General features: G+C 40.7%; 1 protein-coding gene across 1 annotated transcript; it reads left to right on the forward strand.

The window, feature by feature from the left end:
• On the forward strand, positions 1–10,436 carry LOC122779729 (extracellular calcium-sensing receptor-like). The gene is made up of 12 exons (XM_044042316.1): positions 1–22; positions 360–412; positions 958–1,097; positions 1,255–1,543; positions 1,625–1,711; positions 2,208–2,399; positions 5,456–5,725; positions 5,786–5,989; positions 6,905–7,107; positions 8,149–8,153; positions 8,769–8,885; positions 8,996–10,436. Exons 1-12 carry the CDS (start codon positions 1–3, stop codon positions 9,889–9,891), a joined length of 2,478 nt encoding a protein of 825 aa, XP_043898251.1. The 3' UTR covers positions 9,892–10,436.
• Positions 10,437–21,784: the final 11,348 nt, after the last annotated feature.

A 21,784-nucleotide genomic window follows, 5' to 3' on the forward strand; every position in this document is an offset into this window, starting at 1 on the left:
ATGGATGATGAGCCCATGGGAAGTAGAGACCCAAACACCTTAATAAGAAATGGAAAAACTTGTTGAAAGTCAATTATGTACAACAAGTATTAGGGCCACATTGAGAAAAAAAAGCACACAGTTAAATAATAAAGTTGCACATTTAAGAGATTGAAGTCGTAATATTCTAACGTGTTGTTTTAGAGGAGGAGAATTGAGGACTTGGATGAAATTGCTGCTTTTGTGGAGGGGAAAATAGCTGGAACTGGTCGACTGCAGGGTTATCAGTGCAAGCATCAGTGCGAAATTCAGAAGGGTTTTGTGGTTTCTCTAGTTTATCATATGAATCCATGTGTCTTAAGGTGTTGGGGCCTCTGCAGGTGTACTGCCGGAATCGGAGACACCGCGCTCTCTGGACCTCGACTCCTTCTGGGTCCAAAATCTTAATTATCAGTCAGACTGTCACTTGAGAAACCTCAAAGCATCATGACAAAATCATCTCTAAGGAAAATACAGTTGTTTATCTTTACTTTCATCTTTATGACAGTAACCAAACAGAAATCATGAGTAACATTAATGTCTGTTGCCTCTTTACATTTAACAAAAAAAATAATCATTTATAACAGTACCATACAACGGTTATTATATGAGACTATTTGTTTGTGTATTTGTCTTTGTTTTGGGCCTCAGCTTTTTCCCCACAGTTTGCAATAACCCACTTTAGTTCCTGATTGTGGACTACTGTCCAATCCAAAGCCACACTGTCATTAATAAGATGCAAGACTCAGAAGGTGAGCTACTGTAGCCTTTATAAAGTGCCTTATCATTTCCTCTGTCCCTCTCATTCTCTCCTCAGCCCAGTGAAACATTATGACTTCACTTGCTATATTTTCTTTGCTTTGTTCTATCAGTGTCCTCACTTTAACTGATAGCTCACTTTCCAGCATCACCACTGCAGCTCCACCAGCAGCCTCAAAGTGCACTCTTCTAAACAGCTTCCAGCCAGGATTTGTGGTCCAGGGTGACTATGTCATTGGTGGGATTTTCCCCCTTCATTTTAATCTGAAAATGCCAGACCTTAACAGCACCTACAGACCACCACCAATAAATTGCAATGGGTGAGTTTCATAGTTGATAGTGGGAGAATTATACTTACTTTTTCCTGTAAATTATATCTACTGTTGCACTCTTAATATAAAATGTACTAGACAGAATGTGTTTATAAACTTTAGAGTTTTTATATTAACAGACTACATTCATCTGTATCAGCCACAGACTTTATCCCAGAGCTTTCCGGTGGGCTCAGACTATGAGACTGGCAGTGGAGGAGATAAACCAAAATCCAGTGCTGTTGCCGAATCACACTCTGGGCTACAAAATCTTCGATTCATGTGGATATCCACTGACAGGACAGAGAGCTGTTTTATCGATGCTGAATGGGGTGAATGAGGAAAACTCTTCTATGTGCACAAATGCCTCGTCACCTCTCGCTGTGATTGGGGCTTCTGGATCTGCTCAGTCTATTGTTTTGTCAAGAATCCTGCAGCCATTCAGGATCCCCATGGTAACGGTAACTTTTATTTATGTCAATCATCACAAAAAATTTATTCTTTCCTCAGTAACACTGCACTCTGTTTTTACACAGATCAGCTACTTTTCTTCATGTGCATGTTTGTCAGACAGACAAAAACATCCAACCTTCTTCAGAGTAATTCCTAGTGATGACTACCAGGTAAAAAGTTGAAGCACTTTTACACATTTACTACTACTGTCATCAGAAATAATTCTTATTATTACAGAAATACTTCTTAATAATAAGTACCTGAAAAGTTTCCCTCTTATATTCTGTGAGAGTTCTTTTCAGGTTTGGTCATTATAATAATCACGGTATATTTCAATTTTTGTTTATTGTTATAATCTTTTTTATTGATGTTTTGTCAATGTATTTTTCATTGTTAGTCTTTCTGCTTGTTTTAGAGTCGTATATATATACAGCACTGCTTACATTTTATTAAGATGGAACAATGCTTATGTGTGTTGTCCCTAACAAATAATACATAAATATTTTTTTTTCTGCCAAACATCCGTGCTTTATCGTTTACAGACTACAAACATGTTATAACAGGGCACAAAAACAGATAATTTATCATATTGGTTTTAATTTACAAATGTTTTTTGTCTCTGAAATGAAACTGGGTGAGTCGAATGTCTTTTTCTGTTGAGCCCAGGTGAAAGCCATTGCACGGCTACTGGTGCACTTCAACTGGACTTGGGTGGGGCTCCTGCGAGGAGGCCATGATTATGGCCGCTTTGCTGCAAAAGGTTTACTGAGAGAATTACAGGAAACCAAAGTATGTGTAGCGTACCAAGAAATTATTCCTCTGCTCTACAATCGTCAGACTGGACTAAGGATAATAAAGGTATGAAAACACTGTGAGCGCTGTTGACTTCTACCTTTAAATGGTAAGTGTTCTGTATTCATATACAGCTTTTCTAGTGTTGATGACCACTCCAAATGTGCTTTACACTACAGTTTTTGTCATTCACCCATTCACATAGAGTTCATTCACATTTAATGTATACATTGAATCTATGTGCAGCACATTTTTTTGTGTCACACATCTTTCATACCCATTCACACACTGCTGGTACAGTAATGTGAGTTTTGCCCAAAGAAACATCAGCATGTAAGTCCCGTGGAGTTAGGAATCAAACCCTCAATCTTTCAGTTGAAAAACGACTCACTCTACCACTGACCCACTGTTGCCCCTTAAATATGTTCTTACCACAAGATAAAATAGGAACACCCTCCGGAACTCTAGGGGCTGGGTAGAAGTGTGATTTGATGCTATAAAATATGAACTTTTTAGTCTTTTAGTCTAGTCTTTTTAGTTAAACATAGGAGATGCCATCAAAGATTGATAGCCAGAGGGAGCTCAACACAGGGCACTCGACTTATTGCCAGTTGCCAGGTCACATCCGGTATCTGCAGATTAAGATCCTCCTCCCATTTGGACTTTATATGGTGAAGGGAAGGAGCAGCTACATTTTGGATTGTATCATATACAAATGAAACAAAGCCTTTTGTTTGTGGATCCCTGCTAACACAATCATGGATCCAATCATCCTCTATAGCTACTAGGGAAGGTAAAAAACATGTCCTAGTGTAATTTCGAATCTGCAGATATCTGAAGAAATGGGTGTTTGCAATGCCGAAACGCACCTTTAGATAGTCAAATGAAATAAAAAGGCCAAGGTTGTCAAGGATGGGCAATTTATTATGTCCAAAATGTACTCTTAATTGTGACCAGATTCGGAGGGAGTTCCCAATTATTGTATTATTTGTGTGATAGCGCTTGCTAATCGGCATCGGAGCACACGCCAAGGCAGCCAGTGAGTTGGGGGAGCTACAGTGTTGTTCCATAAGTAACAATACTGGTGCCTCATGTTCAGGGATGTTAGATGTCCAATATGAAAGGGCATGAAGGTTAGCTGCCCAGTAATAGTACATTAGGTTTGGTAATGCAAAACCCCCATTTTCCCTGGGCCTCTCCAGAAAAGTTTGCCTAATTCGTGGCACAGTTCTGTTCCATATAAAGGTGGATATGTATTTATTAATTTCAGTAAAGAATGCTATAGGAATAAATGTGGGAATTGTCTGAAAAAGAAATTATAGTTGTTTTTATGGAGTTAATTCCTCCTGCCAACGATAATGGGAGGGACAACCATCTTGTCAAGTCTTGTTTAGTTCTGTCCAGTTCCAGTTAAAGGCGACATAGAATGCTTGTATCACACATATATGTTAGTTATGGAGGTCTACTTACATATATTAACTTGTTTTCATGATGAAAAACCTCCTAATCGCTGCAAACGAGCCGATCAAAATATCTCCTCACTGACGCTCTCGTCAGCCGCGCGGTTTCAGACCAAAACCACACCCCCAGAACGTGGACTGTGTTGTGATTGGCCAGCCAACGAGAGCTTTCCTACTGTCCCGTGATTGGCCAGGTACCTGGAAGTGACGTAATAGATAGGCCAGCTCTCAGATACACAGCTCCCCCTTCTGGCACGGTGGATGCTCTGCATCTCAGCAGCGACAACGAGAGTACTTATTCTTCTTCCGCGGTTGAATGTACGCAACCGGATGTGCCCAGACTAGTGCCCGTTCCAGGAGGCGCTACGGTGGTGAGAGGAGTGGTGAGGATTTCTGATGACGACATCAAATTAAGGAAGTGCCAATCCGCTTCGCAGAGCCCAGGAAAACAATACAACACTATTTTCTCAGCAGTGGCTGAACTGTTGTTCTGAAACTTTAGGGTTTCATAAACGAGGTAATAACGCAGATACACACACACAAAAGCAGCGTAAATTGGAGCTTCCGGTCTATGTCGCCTTTAAAGTTATTTTTTTAAAAAGATCAGTAACATGTACACCTAGGTATTTAAAGGAGTCATATGTAATCTTAAATGTGAACATGTCAAGAGGCCTCTTTTTTTGTATTATTTGGTTGACTTCCTGCAGACAGTAAACCCTAAGAGATATCCTTATTTTGTAACCAGAAATTACCCCAACTTTAGTGATTAGGTCTAATGTATCTGGGTGTGAAAGGTACAAAAGGAGATTTGGCTTATATAGTATGTTAAAGAGAGCTAGTTGCCTGCCAGTCATAAAGCCTGTCTGATCTCTGTGGATTATATTGTATATGGTTGGTTCAAGTCTCGCTGCAAGGGTCTTTGTTAAGATTTTATAATCAGAGTAAGCTGATTGGTCACTGAGAGTCACATTTTAGCGGATCTTTACCCTTTTTGAGAAGAACAGATATAGTTGCCTGCGTCATCGTTAAGGGTAGAGTTTTCCTTTGGAAGGCTTCTTCATATACTTCGCATAGAAGTGGCACCAGTTTAACAGAAAAGGCTTTATAAGGGTAGCTGTCCGGGCCGGGCGACTTCCCAGATTTGGATGTTTTAATGGCCCTTTCAATTTCAGCCTACATTGGTGGTTTCTCAAGCACATTGATACTGTCCTGATCCAGAGACGGCATAATTCTGTAATCAGTGTTGTCACCTGCTTCAGATTTATATAAGTTTTTGTAGAATTCTCGAAATTGTTTATTAATACTTTTTTGTTTTGTGATGCTACCGCCGTTATCTAATCCAATTTCAGTAATGAAGCTTAACAATGTCCAGAAAATGAAGAGGGTCAGAACACGAGGAAGATGAATAGATGAAACTATTTTGCCAAAGTATAAAGTGCTGGGAAAATACAGGGTGTGAAGTCAAGAGACAATTAGTACTAAAATACAACAGGAAATGATGCATCATGTAAACAAAAGCATGACCTAACTTTGGCAAAAAAAAGTCTACTAGAAATAGTACTTATTCTTGACTGTGTACATCTGAGTTTTTCTTATTGTCACTCAGTTTTGTTTTTGTCTCTGTAAAACCCTGTCATCTACATGATCTGACCCTCTGTAAAGGTGATGCGTAGCTCTACTGCAAAAGTGGTGGTGGTATTTGCAGGCCAAGGAGAGATGACACCTTTCTTGAGAGACTACATGACTCAGAACATCAGTGAAATCCAGTGGGTGGCTAGTGAAGCCTTGGTCACAGCATCAGTCTTTTCAGGGAGAGAGTACTACCCTTACTTGGGAGGAACCATTGGGTTTGGCATCAGAAAAGGTCATATCTCCAGACTGGGTGACTTCCTGCAGACAGTAAACCCTAAGAGATATCCTGACAATGTCCTGGTGCATGAGCTGTGGGAGTCTCTGTATGGTTGCAGTCCTTTTCCATCGTCTGTCACCCAGATGCCGCCCTGCTCAGGGCAGGAGTCTCTGCTGGAACAGCACTCAGCCTACATGAATACATCCAGCCCTAGAGTTGCCTATAATGTCTACAAGGCTGTATATGCTATTGCCCATTCCCTGCACAACCTTCTTCTCTGTCAGCCGGGGAGGGGGCCTTTCCAGAACAACTCATGTGCTCAGAGCAACAACATACACCCTTGGCAGGTACTGTATAATCCACTATTGTTTTACCATTACAAACTGTGGGTCAAAGCCCAGTGGTGGGCCTTGTAAGCATGTTTGGTGGACTTCAGACCACGATAACTAGTAATGCATCGAAAAGTCGTCCACCGAAAGACCGAAAGGCCGAAAGACTTTTAAGACTGAAACAAAGCGACCAAAACTGCGGCAAGCACGTGCCTGTCTATTAGTGTCTGTCCAAGATCAGTTTGGAACACCAATTAAAAGGTTACAACAAGATGTGAGTACACGGTGGAACAGCACCTATGCACAAAAGCGAAACTTGGCTGCATTAACATGACATTCACTCAAATTCCTTGCACTTTGTTGCGGGTGTATTTGATCCTCGTCACAAAGATCATTACTTGGATGTGGGGATAAAGCAGCATGTCGAGAAATGATCCAGGTTGCGTTGGATACGGAGCAACTGCTTGGAGACGGAGAAGCATACAGTGCAGGAGCGGTGCACTGTGGAGCGGTGCACTGTGGAGCGTTGCGCTGTGCCTGATTTTTGATTTCAACCAACAATTTTCATTTTGGTGCATCCCTAACGAAAAATATTTCCCATTTACCACAGTAATGTACCATACTGTACATGTCACATACATATTTTCAGTATTATAAAAAATCGAAATACATTTAAAATGTTACTGAAATACATTTATGACTTTTTTTTTCTTCAATTGTTTATTGTTACATTGTAAAAATAGCACTGGACATTTGATGTGTTCATGTTAATGTGATGTTACATTTTACCATACAAATTCAGGCCATGGATGTTCAGCTGGATTTTTAGGGGGATTGAAACCTCAAAACTCTGAAGACTGGGAAGTTCTGCAAGACAGGGTTAGTGTTTAAGCTAATTCACTGTTTCATTTTGTGCATTTCCTAATTTTCAAGCTGCAACACTACCTCCAGGAAGTGAAATTTCAGATTACTGGGGAGGAGGTGGATTTTGATGCCAAGGGTGACTCAGTACCCTATTATGATATTATCAACTGGCAGAGAGGCCCAGAAGGAAACATTGAATTTGTCAACGTGGGTTTGTTTGATGGAACCAAGGCTGTTGGAGAGGAGCTGTTGATCCAGGAGGACGGGATAATGTGGGCAGGACATCAGAGTGAGGCAAGCTGCTCACACTGTGTTTTTACCTTCATCAGATGCCAACTGTTGAAGTTCTGTAGGTTGAGATGGAGGTAAGTCAGGTGGACAGAGCAAACTGGATCTGATATATATTTTCATATACAACAGCGATTCAAGGCCCAGTTGGACTATGACTGTTGTTTTCCTCATGGATCTTTCTTGATGGAATGTAAGAGTGAATGGTTGTTTGTCTCTGTGTGCTGGACTGATGACCCATCCTGGGTCTGACCCCGCCTTTTGTCTTCTGTCAGCTGGGATTGGCTCCAGCTCCCCGCGACCCTCATGTGCAGGATAAAGCAGTAGACAATGAATTAATCTTTCTTCATGACATTAAATGTTTCTGAAAGAGCTCTCATAGATCTACATATAAATATATTTAACAAAACCACAGGTTATGGAATAGCTTATCAATTCAATTCAATTTTATTTGTATAGCGCCAAATCATAATTACATTTTCTCAAGACACTGTATATAGACAACATCATGGAGAGCAGAGGAACCCAACAATTTACACAACTAGGCCTCAGTGGAGAGAAAAAAAACTCCCTTTTAAAAAGAATAAATCTCTGACATAACCAGACTCAAAGATGTGCAGCCATCTGCCTCGACGGGTTGGGGTGAAAGGAAAAATGGGGGGCAGAAAGGGGGGAGAGAAAGGACAAGAGAGAGATGATGTAGAGACAGAAGAAAGAGACCAGAAACAGATACAAAACAATTGTATCAAGTTATTTGTTTATACAGGACAGTTCTGAGTCTGTGATGAAATGTTTATAGAACTACAATGTCATTTATATAAGCAGCAGCAGAGATTGTTGATAAAAAAACATACTGATATCAACTTTAATTAAAGCATAATAATAATGGTGATGATATGTATGATAATATAAGCCTCAAAAACTGGATCTGGATCCTGCAACCTGTAAGATGAGGACACAGAGAGAGAGTGAGAGAGGAAAGGAAGGAAAGACACAAAGTCGTATTTATACCCTGACTGTGAGAGAGTGAGTGTGAATGCATCACAGGAAATTCCCCCAGCAGTCTAGGTCTACAGCAGCATAACTAAGAGATGGTCCAGGTTTCCCTGAGCCAGCACTTAACTATAAACTTTATCAATAACAAAGGTTTTAAGTCTCACTTTAAATATAGAGAGAGTTTCCGACTTCCGAACTGTCATTAGAAGCTGGTTCCACAGGAGAGGAGCCTGGTAACTGAAGGCTCTGCCTCACATTCTGCTCTTACAGACTCTGGGAACCACAAGTAAACCAAACTGTACGGGGAGCCAGTGCAGAGAAGCTATCCCTGCAGTTATATGGTCTATGTTTCTAGTTCCTGTCAGAACTTGTGCTGCAGCATTTTGAATTAACTGAAGGTTTTTAACAGACTTGTTGGACCATCCTGTTAACAAGGAGTTACAGTAATCTGGGCAGGAACCCAGTCCTGTGTGTGCACCTTATAACAATGTGAACACTGTATAACTCAAAACACTGTGTTAAACACACTTGATTAACTAGAAGTAACAAATAATTTATTGACAAGTGGTTTTGAGGAATTTTCCATCCGTTAATAAATTAACCAATAAAAATGTACCGATGCACATGGTCTTTCCACTCAAGGTGCCAGTGTCTGTGTGCAGTGCCAGTTGTCTTCCAGGCTCCCGGAAGGCTGTCCGTCGTGGGGAGCCTATCTGCTGCTTTGACTGTGTACCATGTGACAGTGGCAAAATTAGCAATCAGACAAGTGAGTTTGAGCTTAACGATAAAATGTCAAAGACAATCCATTCTTACAATTGTAGTACAGAAGTAAAGCAATACTGAAAATTGTTCATACTTTCTTCCCTTTAGATTCAGTAGATTGTACAATTTGTCCTGAGGACTTCTGGTCAAACAATGACAGAACAGCCTGCATCTCCAAGAAAGTGGAGTACTTAACCTTCGATTCATTGGGAATAGCCCTGACAGTGATATCTGTGGTGGGCGCCTGCTTCACTCTGGCTGTCTGTGGAGTCTTCTTCTGTCACAGACACACAGCCATCGTCCGTGTGAATAACTCTGAGCTCAGTTTCTTCATACTGTTTGCACTGACTCTGTGTTTCCTGTGTTCTCTGCTTTTCATTGGAAAGCCAACATATTGGTCCTGTATGCTGCGCCACACTGCGTTTAGCATCACATTTTCACTGTGTATTTCCTGCATCCTGGGGAAGACCCTGGTGGTACTGGCTGCATTCACTGCCACCAGGCCAGGGCACAACATCATGAAGTGGCTGGGGCCTAAGCAGCAGAGGACCATCATCTCCAGCTGCACTCTGGTTCAGGTGGTTATCTGTGCTGCCTGGCTCATTGATGTCCCCCCATTTCCATCCAGAAATACACAATATGAACATTCAAAGATCATACTGGAGTGTAGTGTGGGCTCTAGCCTGGCATTCTGGTGTGTTCTTGGATATATTGGTCTACAGGCCTGTCTGTGCTTTGTATTGGCTTTTCTGGCCCGAAAGTTGCCGGGGAACTTCAACGAGGCCAAGTTCATCACATTCAGCATGCTGATCTTCTGTGCTGTGTGGCTAGCATTCATCCCTGCTTATATCAGCTCCCCTGGAAATTATGCAGATGCAGTTGAGTCATTTGCCATCTTGGCCTCCAGCTTTGGCTTATTGTTCTGCCTGTTTGCTCCAAAGAGTTACATTATTTTACTGAAGCCTGAAAAGAATACAAAACAGCACCTGATGGGGAAAGAAAAGAAATGATGAATCACAAAATAACAAAGTTATTGAGTCAGTAAGAAGTGGACTCTTACAGTGACTTATTGATTACTAACCATTCTAAAAACATTAATTAATAATTATTCAACGTTGCTTTGATTTTGATATTTCTTTACAGATATTGATTCTAGTATTCAAAAATGACTGTTATAACCCCAGTGCTTGCTTGGTGTATCTGTGTGGGTATGTCTGTGATGACTCTCAACCTCCTGCACACAGGAGTCTTAAGTTGGTCATCAGTGCAATAAAAGGAGAGTGAAATACCTTGCTCTGCCCTTTTTGTGAGCTGAGGTGCTGCAGCTTTGTGAGACCTTGATGGTGTTCATACTCCTTTCTGTTGAAAGGAGGGTGTTTGCTGTGGCGTTTTCCCTCCTTGGTTGTGTGTATGTTTTTTTCCCCTGGGGTTTTCTTGTGCATTAACCTGGTTCTTTGTTTGGCTATTTTTTTAGAGACCAGCACTTCAGGTTTTAACTTCTTTGAACTTGAATCTAATTTTAAATAAATAAAGTAACATCTTGTGTTTTGATGTCTCAACTGCCCCTGCTCCCCTTCTTTTCTAACCCCGGTGTATTATTGTTGTTTTAATGGTCCCTTCATCTCCCGAGCAAAAGTCAGAAACATAACAATGACACTAAAAAAAGTCTATTTAGAATGACAAATATATTGAGGCTGTAGTAACAAGACCCCGACATTCTCTGAGATTGTTTTTACAAAACATCCAAGGTTGAGATGTACACATCATTGAACTAAAACATGATAGCAAGATATTTGAAGCTTACATCATCTATATCACAGAGACATGGCTGCAACACCATAAGTCACACAATAACATTGATGTGCCATAGTGGACATCTCATCATAAATTCAGGTCAGATTCACACAGTAAGATGGCATTTTTCACTGTAATTCAAACCGAGACTCGGTTTGTCAAGGACTTGCCTCACATTATTTTCATATCAAGTAAAGGTGTGGGTCATAACACCCATGAGGTCTTGATCCCTCTATGTTTGCTAATTGCAGGCAAATCTCCAAACTTCCATTATTTTCTGGAGAAAGTTTTTTTTTTTTTTTTTTACCAAATTACATTTTTTTTTTTTAGACACAAATAGTATTCATGAGGTGTTTCAGTCTGGGTTTAAATTCCTACTCAGCACAGAGTCTGCACTATTAAGGGTTTTTAATGCCATATTCTTAGCCAATGACTTTGGTAACTGGGTTATCCTTGTGCTGCTTGATTTGCCTGCTGCTTTGAATACAGTTGAACATACCTCTCTAATGTATCATCTTGATCACTGGATGGGTATTAGCAGCCCTGACTGTCTTCAAACCTATTTGGATGAGAGAAGTTTCTGTGTTAGCCTTTGAGTCCTCTACAGCACCCCTCCGCTGTGGGATGCCGCAGGGTTCGATACATGGACCTCTCCTCTTTTCATTGTACCTGCTTCCTTTAGGTTCTATTTTGAAAAAAAAAAATGGCATAATTTGTTTCCACTGCTATCCAGATGACACATTAACATATCTCTAACACTGGTGCAACTGGCCGCTGCTGCTCTCTGCCTCCTGGATTTGTTTTCTCGCTTTGTATCTGCCTCTACTGCTCAATCAACCAAAGATTGTTCTTTCAGCCAAAGGAACAATAGTTTGTCTTTTTTTGAAAACTTCTAAGTCTTGTTTTGATGGACTCTAGCAAGCATCTTGGTCTTCTTACAAATGCACAAACACATTCACCTGCCTCTTACCTGGTTCTTCACCGGCTTGCTGCTGCTACTACCGTCTACGGAGCCGGTGTTTGGTTGTTTCACCACTGGGGCAACAATGTGGATCACTGCTCTGCCTGTGTGGATTATTGATGCCTGGGCTATTTCCATCATCCTCTATCCAGCCAAAATCAAAGAAGGCTAGTCAGTGGAACGAGTCTACAAATGGGTTCTTGAACAGCGCCCTGCTGGAAGGGGCTTATCAACGGTGATGAAAATATATGATTTTGCTGACGGGCCTTCTTGGTGCTATCGCTTCATGCAACGCAATGCAATCAGAGCACGGACCAGGATGTGTCAGAAACTTCCACTAAAACTATCACATATAGAAATGACTAAATGTGACTAAAACTAGCATTTTTGTCCAAAAGACTAAAACTAAGGTTAAATCTAGAATGGCTGCCAAAAACAACACTGGTTCTGTTGAGATTTAATGACATGTTTGCCCTTAATGACAGTGAAGTGGGTCTAACACACCTGGTGGAACACGTCACAGACACAGGTGATGCTAGGCCCATTAAAGTGTGTCCTTGGGTTGCCTTCCCCTGGCTCGCCAGGAGGCTGCTCACAAGAAGCTGGAAAAGATGCTGAAAGCCGGCATCATTGAGCTGTCCAACAGCCCATAGGCTAAGAAAAATAGCACATGGATGAGCACAAAGAAAGATTCATACCCCATTCCCAGAAATCCTTGGACTTGGTGGGGAGTTCTTCTTGGTTCTCCAAGCTAGACCTCTGGAGTGAGTACTGGCAGCACTGGCAAAGACTGCGTGTGCACCAGCCGAGGGCTTTGGCAGTTCAAAGTCCTTAGCTTTGGCCTTTGTAATGGCCCGGCCACTTTTTAGAGATTGATGGACAGTGTGTTAAATGCTGTCCCCCGTCAGCAGTGTCTTGTGTACCTGGATGACCTATTGATTCATGGGAGGTCCTCTGAGGAGGTGTTGGACTCTCTGGAACACGTTTTGGAGAGAATGGCAGCTGCAGGCCTCAAGTTGCACCCCGACAAGTGCCACTTTCAAAGTTGGGAGGTAGAGTTGCTGTGCCTCAAACTGGGCCAAGATGCCGTTGACACACTGGAGGGGAAAATTGACGCCATCACTGGCCCACCCCCACTGACCAGACCTAACAAGCAAACACCCCTATGGAAATGGTGGCTTTGGACATTATGGACCCTTTACCCTGTACGGACCAGGGAAATTGTTATGTTCTCGTAGCAATGGACTACTTTATGAAGTGACATGAAGCCTATGCCAACCCAGACCAGGAGGCTAAGACCATGGCAACACCTTAGTGGAAGGGATGTTTGGCACGACTGAGGACACCTGCAGAACTGACCTTTGGTTTGCCACCGGACACAACAGACTCACCCTCTGGGCCGGACTATGCGAGGCAGCTGCAGGACTGCATGGAGATGGCACATGCCTTTGCTTGGGACCAACTGCAAGTGGTGTGTTCAGTCCCTGAACACACTGCAGACACTGATGCCCCCCGCTTTTTTTTTTTTTGTTAAATGGATTGGATGAGACCAAGAGGTTTTTTCAATATGACATCATGTGTTATACTTAGGAAATACAAATTTTGCTTTTAATTGTGATCGTGCAAATTAACTGCTGTGCCACAGTCACACTCTGTAAGGTAGCTTGGAACCTTTGGTAACTTTTCATGTTTAATGTTTAAAGATCACACTGATGTTCTGTACAAGTCTTTAGAATGAGTTTAACTCAGTAGGTCACTTGATCTTTGACTAGTTCTTGGTCTGATCACACTGCCAAGTTTCATGCATGCACTGTAAATGACACCTTGTACCATTTGCCATTGTGGTGACACTTCAGTTTGGACGGAGCACCATGGAATAATTTTAGCACAAAATTACTCATATGAAGACCCAACTACCTTAATACGAAAAGGAAAAACTTACAATTATGAATCTCATTTAAGACTAGGAGAAAAATTCCTGGGGTCATGACAAAATGGGCTCTTTGATTGTAGTCAAAGACTTGACGTCAAGTCTTTACTTGCATCTTTTTGACAGTGACCAAACTGTTGCCTCTTACATAATTATATATAATGTATTATATAATACATAAAACAATAATAACAGGTTCATTATCATATGAGCTGCATTTCTTTGTGTATTGTCGTTATTATGTCTTTGTTTGGCCTTAGCTTTTTCCCCACATTTTGCATTACCCCACTTTAGTTCCTGATTGTGAACTACTGTCCAATCCAAAGCCACTCTGTCAATAATAAGATGCAAGACTCAGAAGGTGTGATACTGTAGCCTTTATAAAGTGCCTTATTGTTTGCTCTGTCCTTTTCATTCTCTCCTCAGCCAAGTGAAACATTATGACTTCACTTGCTTTATTTTATTTGCTCTACTCTGTTTTCAGCTCACTTTTCAGCATCACCACTGCAGCTCCACCAGCAGCCTCAAAGTGCACTCTTCTAAACAGCTTGCAGCCAGGATTTTTTGTCCAGGGTAACTATGTCATTGGTGGGATTTTCCCCCTTCATTTTAATCTGAAAATGCCAGACCTTAATGGCACCTACAGACCACCACCAACAAATTGCAATGGGTGAGTTTCATTGATGATAGTGAGAGGATTTTACTTACATTTTCCTGTATAAATGATGTCTAATTTTGCACTTTTAACATAAAATGGAGTAGACTGAATGTGTTTATAATCATTAGAGTTTTTATATGAACAAACTACATTCATCTGTATCGACCACAGACTTTATCCCAGGGCTTTCCGGTGGGTTCAGACTATGAGACTGGCAGTTGAGGAGATAAACCAGAATCCAGTGCTGTTGCCGAATCACACTCTGGGCTACAAAATCTATGATTCGTGTAGATATCCACTGACAGGACAGAGAGCTATTTTATCGATGCTGAATGGGGTGAATGAGGAAAACTCTTCTATGTGCACAAATGCCTCGTCACTCCTCGCTGTGATTGGGCCTTCTGGATCTCCTCAGTCTATTGTTGTGTCAAGAATCTTGCAGCCATTTAGGATCCCAATGGTAACAGAGACTTTTATTCATGTCAATCATCACAAAAAAATGTATTATTTTCTCAGTAACACTGCACTCTGTATTTACACAGATCAGCTACGCTTCGACGTGTGCATGTTTGTCAGACAGACAAAAATATCCGAACTTCTTCAGAGTAATTCCTAGTGATGAATACCAGGTAAAATGTAAAACATGTGGTCAGTTATTGTTTTTAGTCAAAGCTCGGCACATTTACTACTCTGTCATCAGAAATAATTTTTACAACTACCTTTAAAATTAAATCTATGATTAAAAAAATTGAAGTAAATATTCAAACACTGAGAAATTTATTCAAATATATGAGTTCCTCTTTCTTATATCCTGTTTGTCTTCTTTTTTGTCATTGTAATAATTATTATCATCAGTACATTTATATTATGTTTTTGTTGTATTGTTAGAATCTTTATTATTGATGTTTGTCAATGTCTTCATTGTAAGTTGTTCTGCTTGTTTTAGAATCTTATATATACATCACTGCTTACATTATATTAAGATGGAACAATGCTTATGTGTCATCCCAATAATGAAATAATACATCAATATTTCCTTGTTCTGCCAAACATGATTTGTTATAAGAAGGCACAAATCCAAATAATTTATTAAGATATTGCTTTTCATTTGTGTAAGTTTTTTTTTAATGTCTGCATTATGAAACTGTGTGAGTTGATTGTCTTTTTCTGTTGAGCCCAGGTCAAAGCTATTTCACAGCTGTTGGTGCACTTTAACTGGACTTGGGTGGGGCTGCTACGAGGAGACAATGATTACGGCCGCTTTGCTGCAAAAGGTTTACTGAGAGAATTACAGGAAACCAAAGTATGTGTCGCGTACCAAGAAATTATTCCTCTGCCCTACAATCGCCAGGGGGGACTAAGGATAATGAAGGTATGAAAACACTGTAGGCACTGTTGACTTCTACCTTTAAGTGGTCTATGTATATACAGCATTTATTGTGTTGATGACCACTAAAAGCTGCTTTACACTACAATTTATCTCATTCACCCATTTACATACATTCACACATTTATACATTGCATCTATGTGGAGCACATTTTTTTGTGTCACACATCTTTCATACCCATTCACACACTGCCAGCACAGTAATGTGAGGATAAGTGTCTTGCCCAAAAACACATCAGCATGTAGACTCATGGAGCCAGGAATCAAAGGCTCAATCTCAAACCCACTGCCACCTCTTTAATGTGTTTTTTCCACAAGATTAAATAATAACACCCTCTGGGACTCTAGGGGCTGAGTAGAGTGGTGATTTGATGCCATAAAAAAATGAACTAAAGTTTGTATAGCATTAATGAGTTTCTGTTTCAGTTAAAGACACTTTTGTGCTGCTAACACATATTAACATATAAATACATTAAAGCCCCTATTTGTGGACCTACTGTTATCATTGCATTTAGACACTCCAGGAGAAAACTGTATGTTTGTCTCACTTTCATCTATTTATATCATCAGGCCCATATTAATTCCAGAGTCATAACGCAAATTGTGACTCTCTGACCATGTACAGGATCAATCAAAAAAAAAATCATCACTTAACATCACATCACTTAACTAAGTCCACAATAGGTCAATACATGTGCATTCATTCAAAAATGAATAAGAATCACAAAATGCGAGACAATGTCCAAAAAATGAAGAGGGTCATAACACGAGGAAGATAAATAATGTCACAGGTGAAATTATTTGGGCAGAGCATAAACTGTCACTGGTGGGAAAATACAGGGTGTTCAAGTCAAGTGACAATGTTAGTACCAAATCACATAAACAAAAACATGAATTTACTTTGACGAAAAAGTATTTTTCTCCAAAAGAAAACCTGACATATTGCCTTATAAGGTTTGCACTAGAAATACTACTTATTTTTCATTGTGTACATCTCAGTTTTTCTTATTGTCACTCAGTTTTATTTTTTTCTCCTTGTAAAACCCTGTCATCTACATTATCTGACCCTCTGTAAAGGTGATGCGTAGCTCAGCTGCAAAAGTGATGGTGGTATTTGCAGCTGAGAAGGATATGACACCTTTCTTGAGAGACTACATGACTCAGAACGCCACTGGAATCCAGTGGGTGGCAAGTGGAGTCTTGTTTACATCATCAGTCTATTCAGGGAAAGAGTATTACCCTTACTTGGGAGGAACCATTGGGTTTGGCGTCAGAAAAGGTCAAATCTCCAGACTGGGTGACTTCCTGCAGACACTGAACCCTAAGAGATATCCTGACAATGTCCTGGTGCATGAGCTGTGGGAGTCTCTGTATGGTTGCAGTCCTTTTCCATCCTCTGTCACCCAGATACCGCCCTGCTCAGGGCAGGAGACTCTGCTGGAACAGCACTCAGGCTACATGAATACATCCAGCCCCAGAGTCTCCTATAATGTCTATAAGGCTGTATATGCCATTGCTCATTCCCTGCACAACCTCCTTCTCTGTCAGCCGGGGAGGGGGCCTTTCCAGAACAACTCATGTGCTCAGAGCAACAACATACACCCTTGGCAGGTACTGAATAATCCACTATGTCTTTACCATTACAAACTGGGGGTCAAAGCACAATGGCGGGCCTTGTAAGTATTGTAGGTGGACTGCAGACCACGATAACTATCTCCCATTAACCAAAGTCATATCTTCTAAAGCTAACTAATTCATAATATATTTAAATCTTAATGAAATATGTTTAGGAATATTTTAAAATACTTTATTGTTCCATTGTAGACACAAGACATTTTAATTTCCTTGCGATGTGTTTACTTTAATGTTATGCTACATTTCTACTACTGCACAAATTTAGGCCATGGATTTTTAGGGACCGTAAAACCTTGAAACTCTGAAGACTGGAAAGCTCGGCAAGACAGCATTTTACTGAAACAAACGCAATTCAGTGTTTCATTATTGTGCATTTATTAATTTTCAAGCTGCAACATTACCTCCAGCAAGTGAACATCCAATTTGCTGGTGAGGAGGTGGACTTTGATGCCAAGGGCAACTCTGTACCCTATTATGATATTATCAACTGGCAGAGAGGCCCAGCAGGAAACATTGAATTTGTCAATGTGGGTTTGTTTGATGGAACCAAGGCTGTTGGAGAAGAGCTGTTGATCCAGGAGGACAGGATAATGTGGGCAGGACATCAGAGTGAGGCAAGCTGCTCACACTGTGTTTTTACCTTCATCAGATGCCAACTGTTGAAGTTCTGTAGGTTGAGATGGAGGTAAGTCAGGTGGACAGAACAGACTGGATCTGAAACAGGGTCATTTGTTTTCATACACAACAAAGTTTCTAAGCCCAACTGGATTATGATGTGTTTGGTGATTGACTATCTCCTGTTGTTTTCCTCACGGATCTTTCTGTATGGAATGTAATAGTGAATGGTTGCTAAGAGTGAATGGATGCTAAGACTGAATGGATGCTGTGTCTCTGTGTGCTGGACTGGTGACCCGTCCTGAGTCTGTCTCTTTTTGTCCTATGTCAGCTGGGATTGACTCCAGCTCCCTGTGAACCTCATGTGCAGGATAAAGCGGTAGAAAATGAATTAATCTTTATTCATGTTATTAAAGGCTTCTGAAAGAACTTTCATAGATCTACAGGTAAATTAATTTAACAGAACTACAGGTTATGGACTAGCTTATGTGCAGGAACCCAGTCCTCAGAGTCCATCTTGCAACCATGTGACCATCAAAAAGTTATTTGATGACTACCAGCATACCTGTAGTCTAAACTGACATCTTCAGGCCAAATATATGTATCTCACCAACATAAAACACTGTTAAACACAGAGAAACTAGAAGTAACAAATACTTTATTGATTTTGAGTAATTTTCCAAATATTAATAGATTAACCAAAAACATTTAACAATATCAGGTTAAATGTTCGCTCCTCTATAGGTGCCAGTGTCTGTGTGCAGTGCCAGTTGTCTTCCAGGCTTCCGGAAGGCTATCCGTCGTGGGGAGCCTATCTGCTGCTTTGACTGTGTACCATGTGACAGTGGCAAAATTAGTAATCAGACAAGTGAGTTTGATCTGAACAATGAAATGTCAAAGCAAATCCATTGCATTGTAATGCAATACTGAAAATTGTTTATACTTTCTTCCATTTAGATTCAGTAGATTGTACAATTTGTCCTGAGGACTTCTGGTCAAACAACGACAGAACAGCCTGCATCTCCAAGAAAGTGGAGTACTTGACCTTCGATTCATTGGGAATAGCCCTGACAGTGATGTCTGTGGTGGGCGCCTGCTTCACTCTGGCTGTCTGTGGAGTCTTCTTCTGTCACAGACACACAGCCATCGTCCGTGTGAATAACTCTGAGCTCAGTTTCTTCATACTGTTTGCACTGACTCTGTGTTTCTTGTGTTGTCTGCTTTTCATTGGAAAGCCAACATATTGGTCCTGCATGCTGCGCCACACTGCCTTTAGCATCACATTTTCACTGTGTATTTCCTGCATCCTGGGGAAGACCCTGGTGGTACTGGCTGCATTCACTGCCACCAGGCCAGGGCACAACATCATGAAGTGGCTGGGGCCTAAGCAGCAGAGGACCATCATCTCCAGCTGCACTCTGGTTCAGGTGGTTATCTGTGCTGCCTGGCTCATTGATGTTCCCCCGTTTCCATCCAGAAATACACAATATGAACATTCAAAGATCATACTGGAGTGTAGTGTGGGCTCTAGCCTGGCATTCTGGTGTGTTCTTGGATATATTGGTCTACAGGCCTGTCTGTGCTTTGTATTGGCTTTTCTGGCCCGAAGGTTGCCGGGAAACTTCAACGAGGCCAAGTTCATCACATTCAGCATGCTGATCTTCTGTGCTGTGTGGATAGCATTCATCCCTGCTTATATTAGCTCCCCTGGAAATTATGCAGATGCAGTTGAGTCATTTGCCATCTTGGCCTCCAGCTTTGGCTTATTGTTCTGTCTGTTTGCTCCAAAGAGTTACATTATTTTACTGAAGCCTGAAAAGAATACAAAACAGCACCTGATGGGGAAAGAAAAGAAATGATGAAACACAAGTTAATGAGTCAGTAGCAAATGGACTTGTATATTTCTTTCAGTGACTTATGGATTTCTAACCATTTAAACATGTTTATTAATCAATGTTGTTTTCATATTGATATATCTTTACAGATATGACACTGTAGTGTACAGAATTGATCCAAATCACAACATTATCTCAACACTCTTTATATAGTAAGACAGAATACTCACAATTGTTTCAATGATTTTTGTTTTATCAATAATAACAATAAATACACTAAATGTACAAGATCAAAAAAGAGTGTAGTCAATTTGTTTACTGTTAAGAAGATTTAGATTACATGGAACTTTCACAGGATGCTTGCAGAAAAGCAGTTATTACAATATGTGTTACAAGACAACATAGAAATATTGATCATTGGTCATTTCCATGGAAGAACATAAACTTTGGTAGACTACAACAAAATAAAAAATGCAGTGATATTTCCACCTTTGTTAAAGTCTCCATTATAGCTATTGAACATTTGTATCAGCTCTAACCAGTTAAAGGAAAGCCTCTTTACACAGAGCAAATAAAGACCAACCTATGCATATTCTAGTGTATAGTTTTGCTATTCTCCATTCACTCACTCTTTCATACTGCACATCTTTCATACCAATTTGTCCACTGCTGGCACAGCCCTCAGGGGCAACATGGGGTTTAGTTTCTTGCCCATGTCAACTATAAGAGCTGGGAATTTAACCCAAATAATTCCAGTTCAAAGATGACTTGCTCTACCCCTGCACATCATGAAAAGTGTTCAATGGTCATGTCAGTAGATTGCATATACTCTCTCTATATATGCACAACACTGACAAGTATATATAGCTGCAATAAAAATGATTCAACCCCTACTGCAAATTAGGTTTATTTGCAAAATGTACAAACTAGCAGCTGTGCAAGAACAATTTAAATAGCTTAACACAACTAATATTGCAAGAGGTTTCTTCAAGTTCAACACAAAATGCCACTTTTAATGCATCTTTTTAATAATACATAGCCAGACACCAGTTTCTGGCAGCGTTCCTGAGGAATCATAGCCCCTTCCTCCTGGGCAAAGGCCTCCAGTTCACTAATATGTTTGGGTTTGCGTGCTGCAACTGCCTTTTTCAAATCCTACCACGAGACTTTCAATGGAGTTCAAGTCAGGCAACTCTGATGGACATTCTAGTATCTTCCAGGACTTCTTCTGAAACCAAACCTTGATGGACTATGCTTTGATTAGTGTCCATTTGGAAGGTCCAATGATGCCCAAGCTTCAGCTTCCTCACAGAAACCATGACATTTTCTCCCAGGATTTCCTGATACTTGACTGAATCCATCTTTCCCTCCAGACGCTAATGTTTTCCAGTGCCAGAGGAAGTGAAGAATGCCCAGAGCATCACTGTGCCACTGCCATTCTTTTCTGCGTATGCTTGGTTCTTCTCCTCCAGACGTAGCGTTGATCCAAAGGCCTGAAAACATCCAATTTTGTTTCATCCCTCAACAGAACAGAATCCCAAACTTCTTTGGCTTATTTATATGGTTTAAAGCAAAGTGGAGCCGACCTTTCTTGTGCTTTTGGGTCTATAGTGGTGTCTTGGAATCCGGGAATCCTTGGAGCCCTTCGGCGTTTAGTATGTGACTTACTGTAGAAACTGCCCCTAAGTCTTGCTGCAGGTCTTTTGCAGGCAGTCGAGGGTTTTTGACCACCTGTCTCCTCAGGAATCTGGTGACAGGGGTTGAAAGCTTCGTCTTTCTGCCACGTCCACGTCAATTAACAACTTTTCTTTGAAAACCATTCTTCCAACTGTACCTATAGTAACATTTGGTGCCTTTGCTATCTTTTTGTGTCATTTTTCTTGTTGTTCAAGGCAATGATCTCTTCTCTGAACTTTTTGGACAATTCTCTTGACTTAGCCATATTTCTAACATGCAGTCAAACGTCATGGTCAACAGTCCAGTTGTTTGAGTTTTGTTCTAGCTCAACCACATCATATGCAACTGTGGTAAAGTGGTGGTAGGTGAGAGGAAACCAACAACGCCACCTCAGGGAATTTCACCCCAAGG

Source organism: Solea senegalensis, linkage group LG13, assembly GCF_019176455.1.
Source record: "Solea senegalensis isolate Sse05_10M linkage group LG13, IFAPA_SoseM_1, whole genome shotgun sequence".
Lineage (NCBI taxonomy): Eukaryota > Metazoa > Chordata > Actinopteri > Pleuronectiformes > Soleidae > Solea > Solea senegalensis.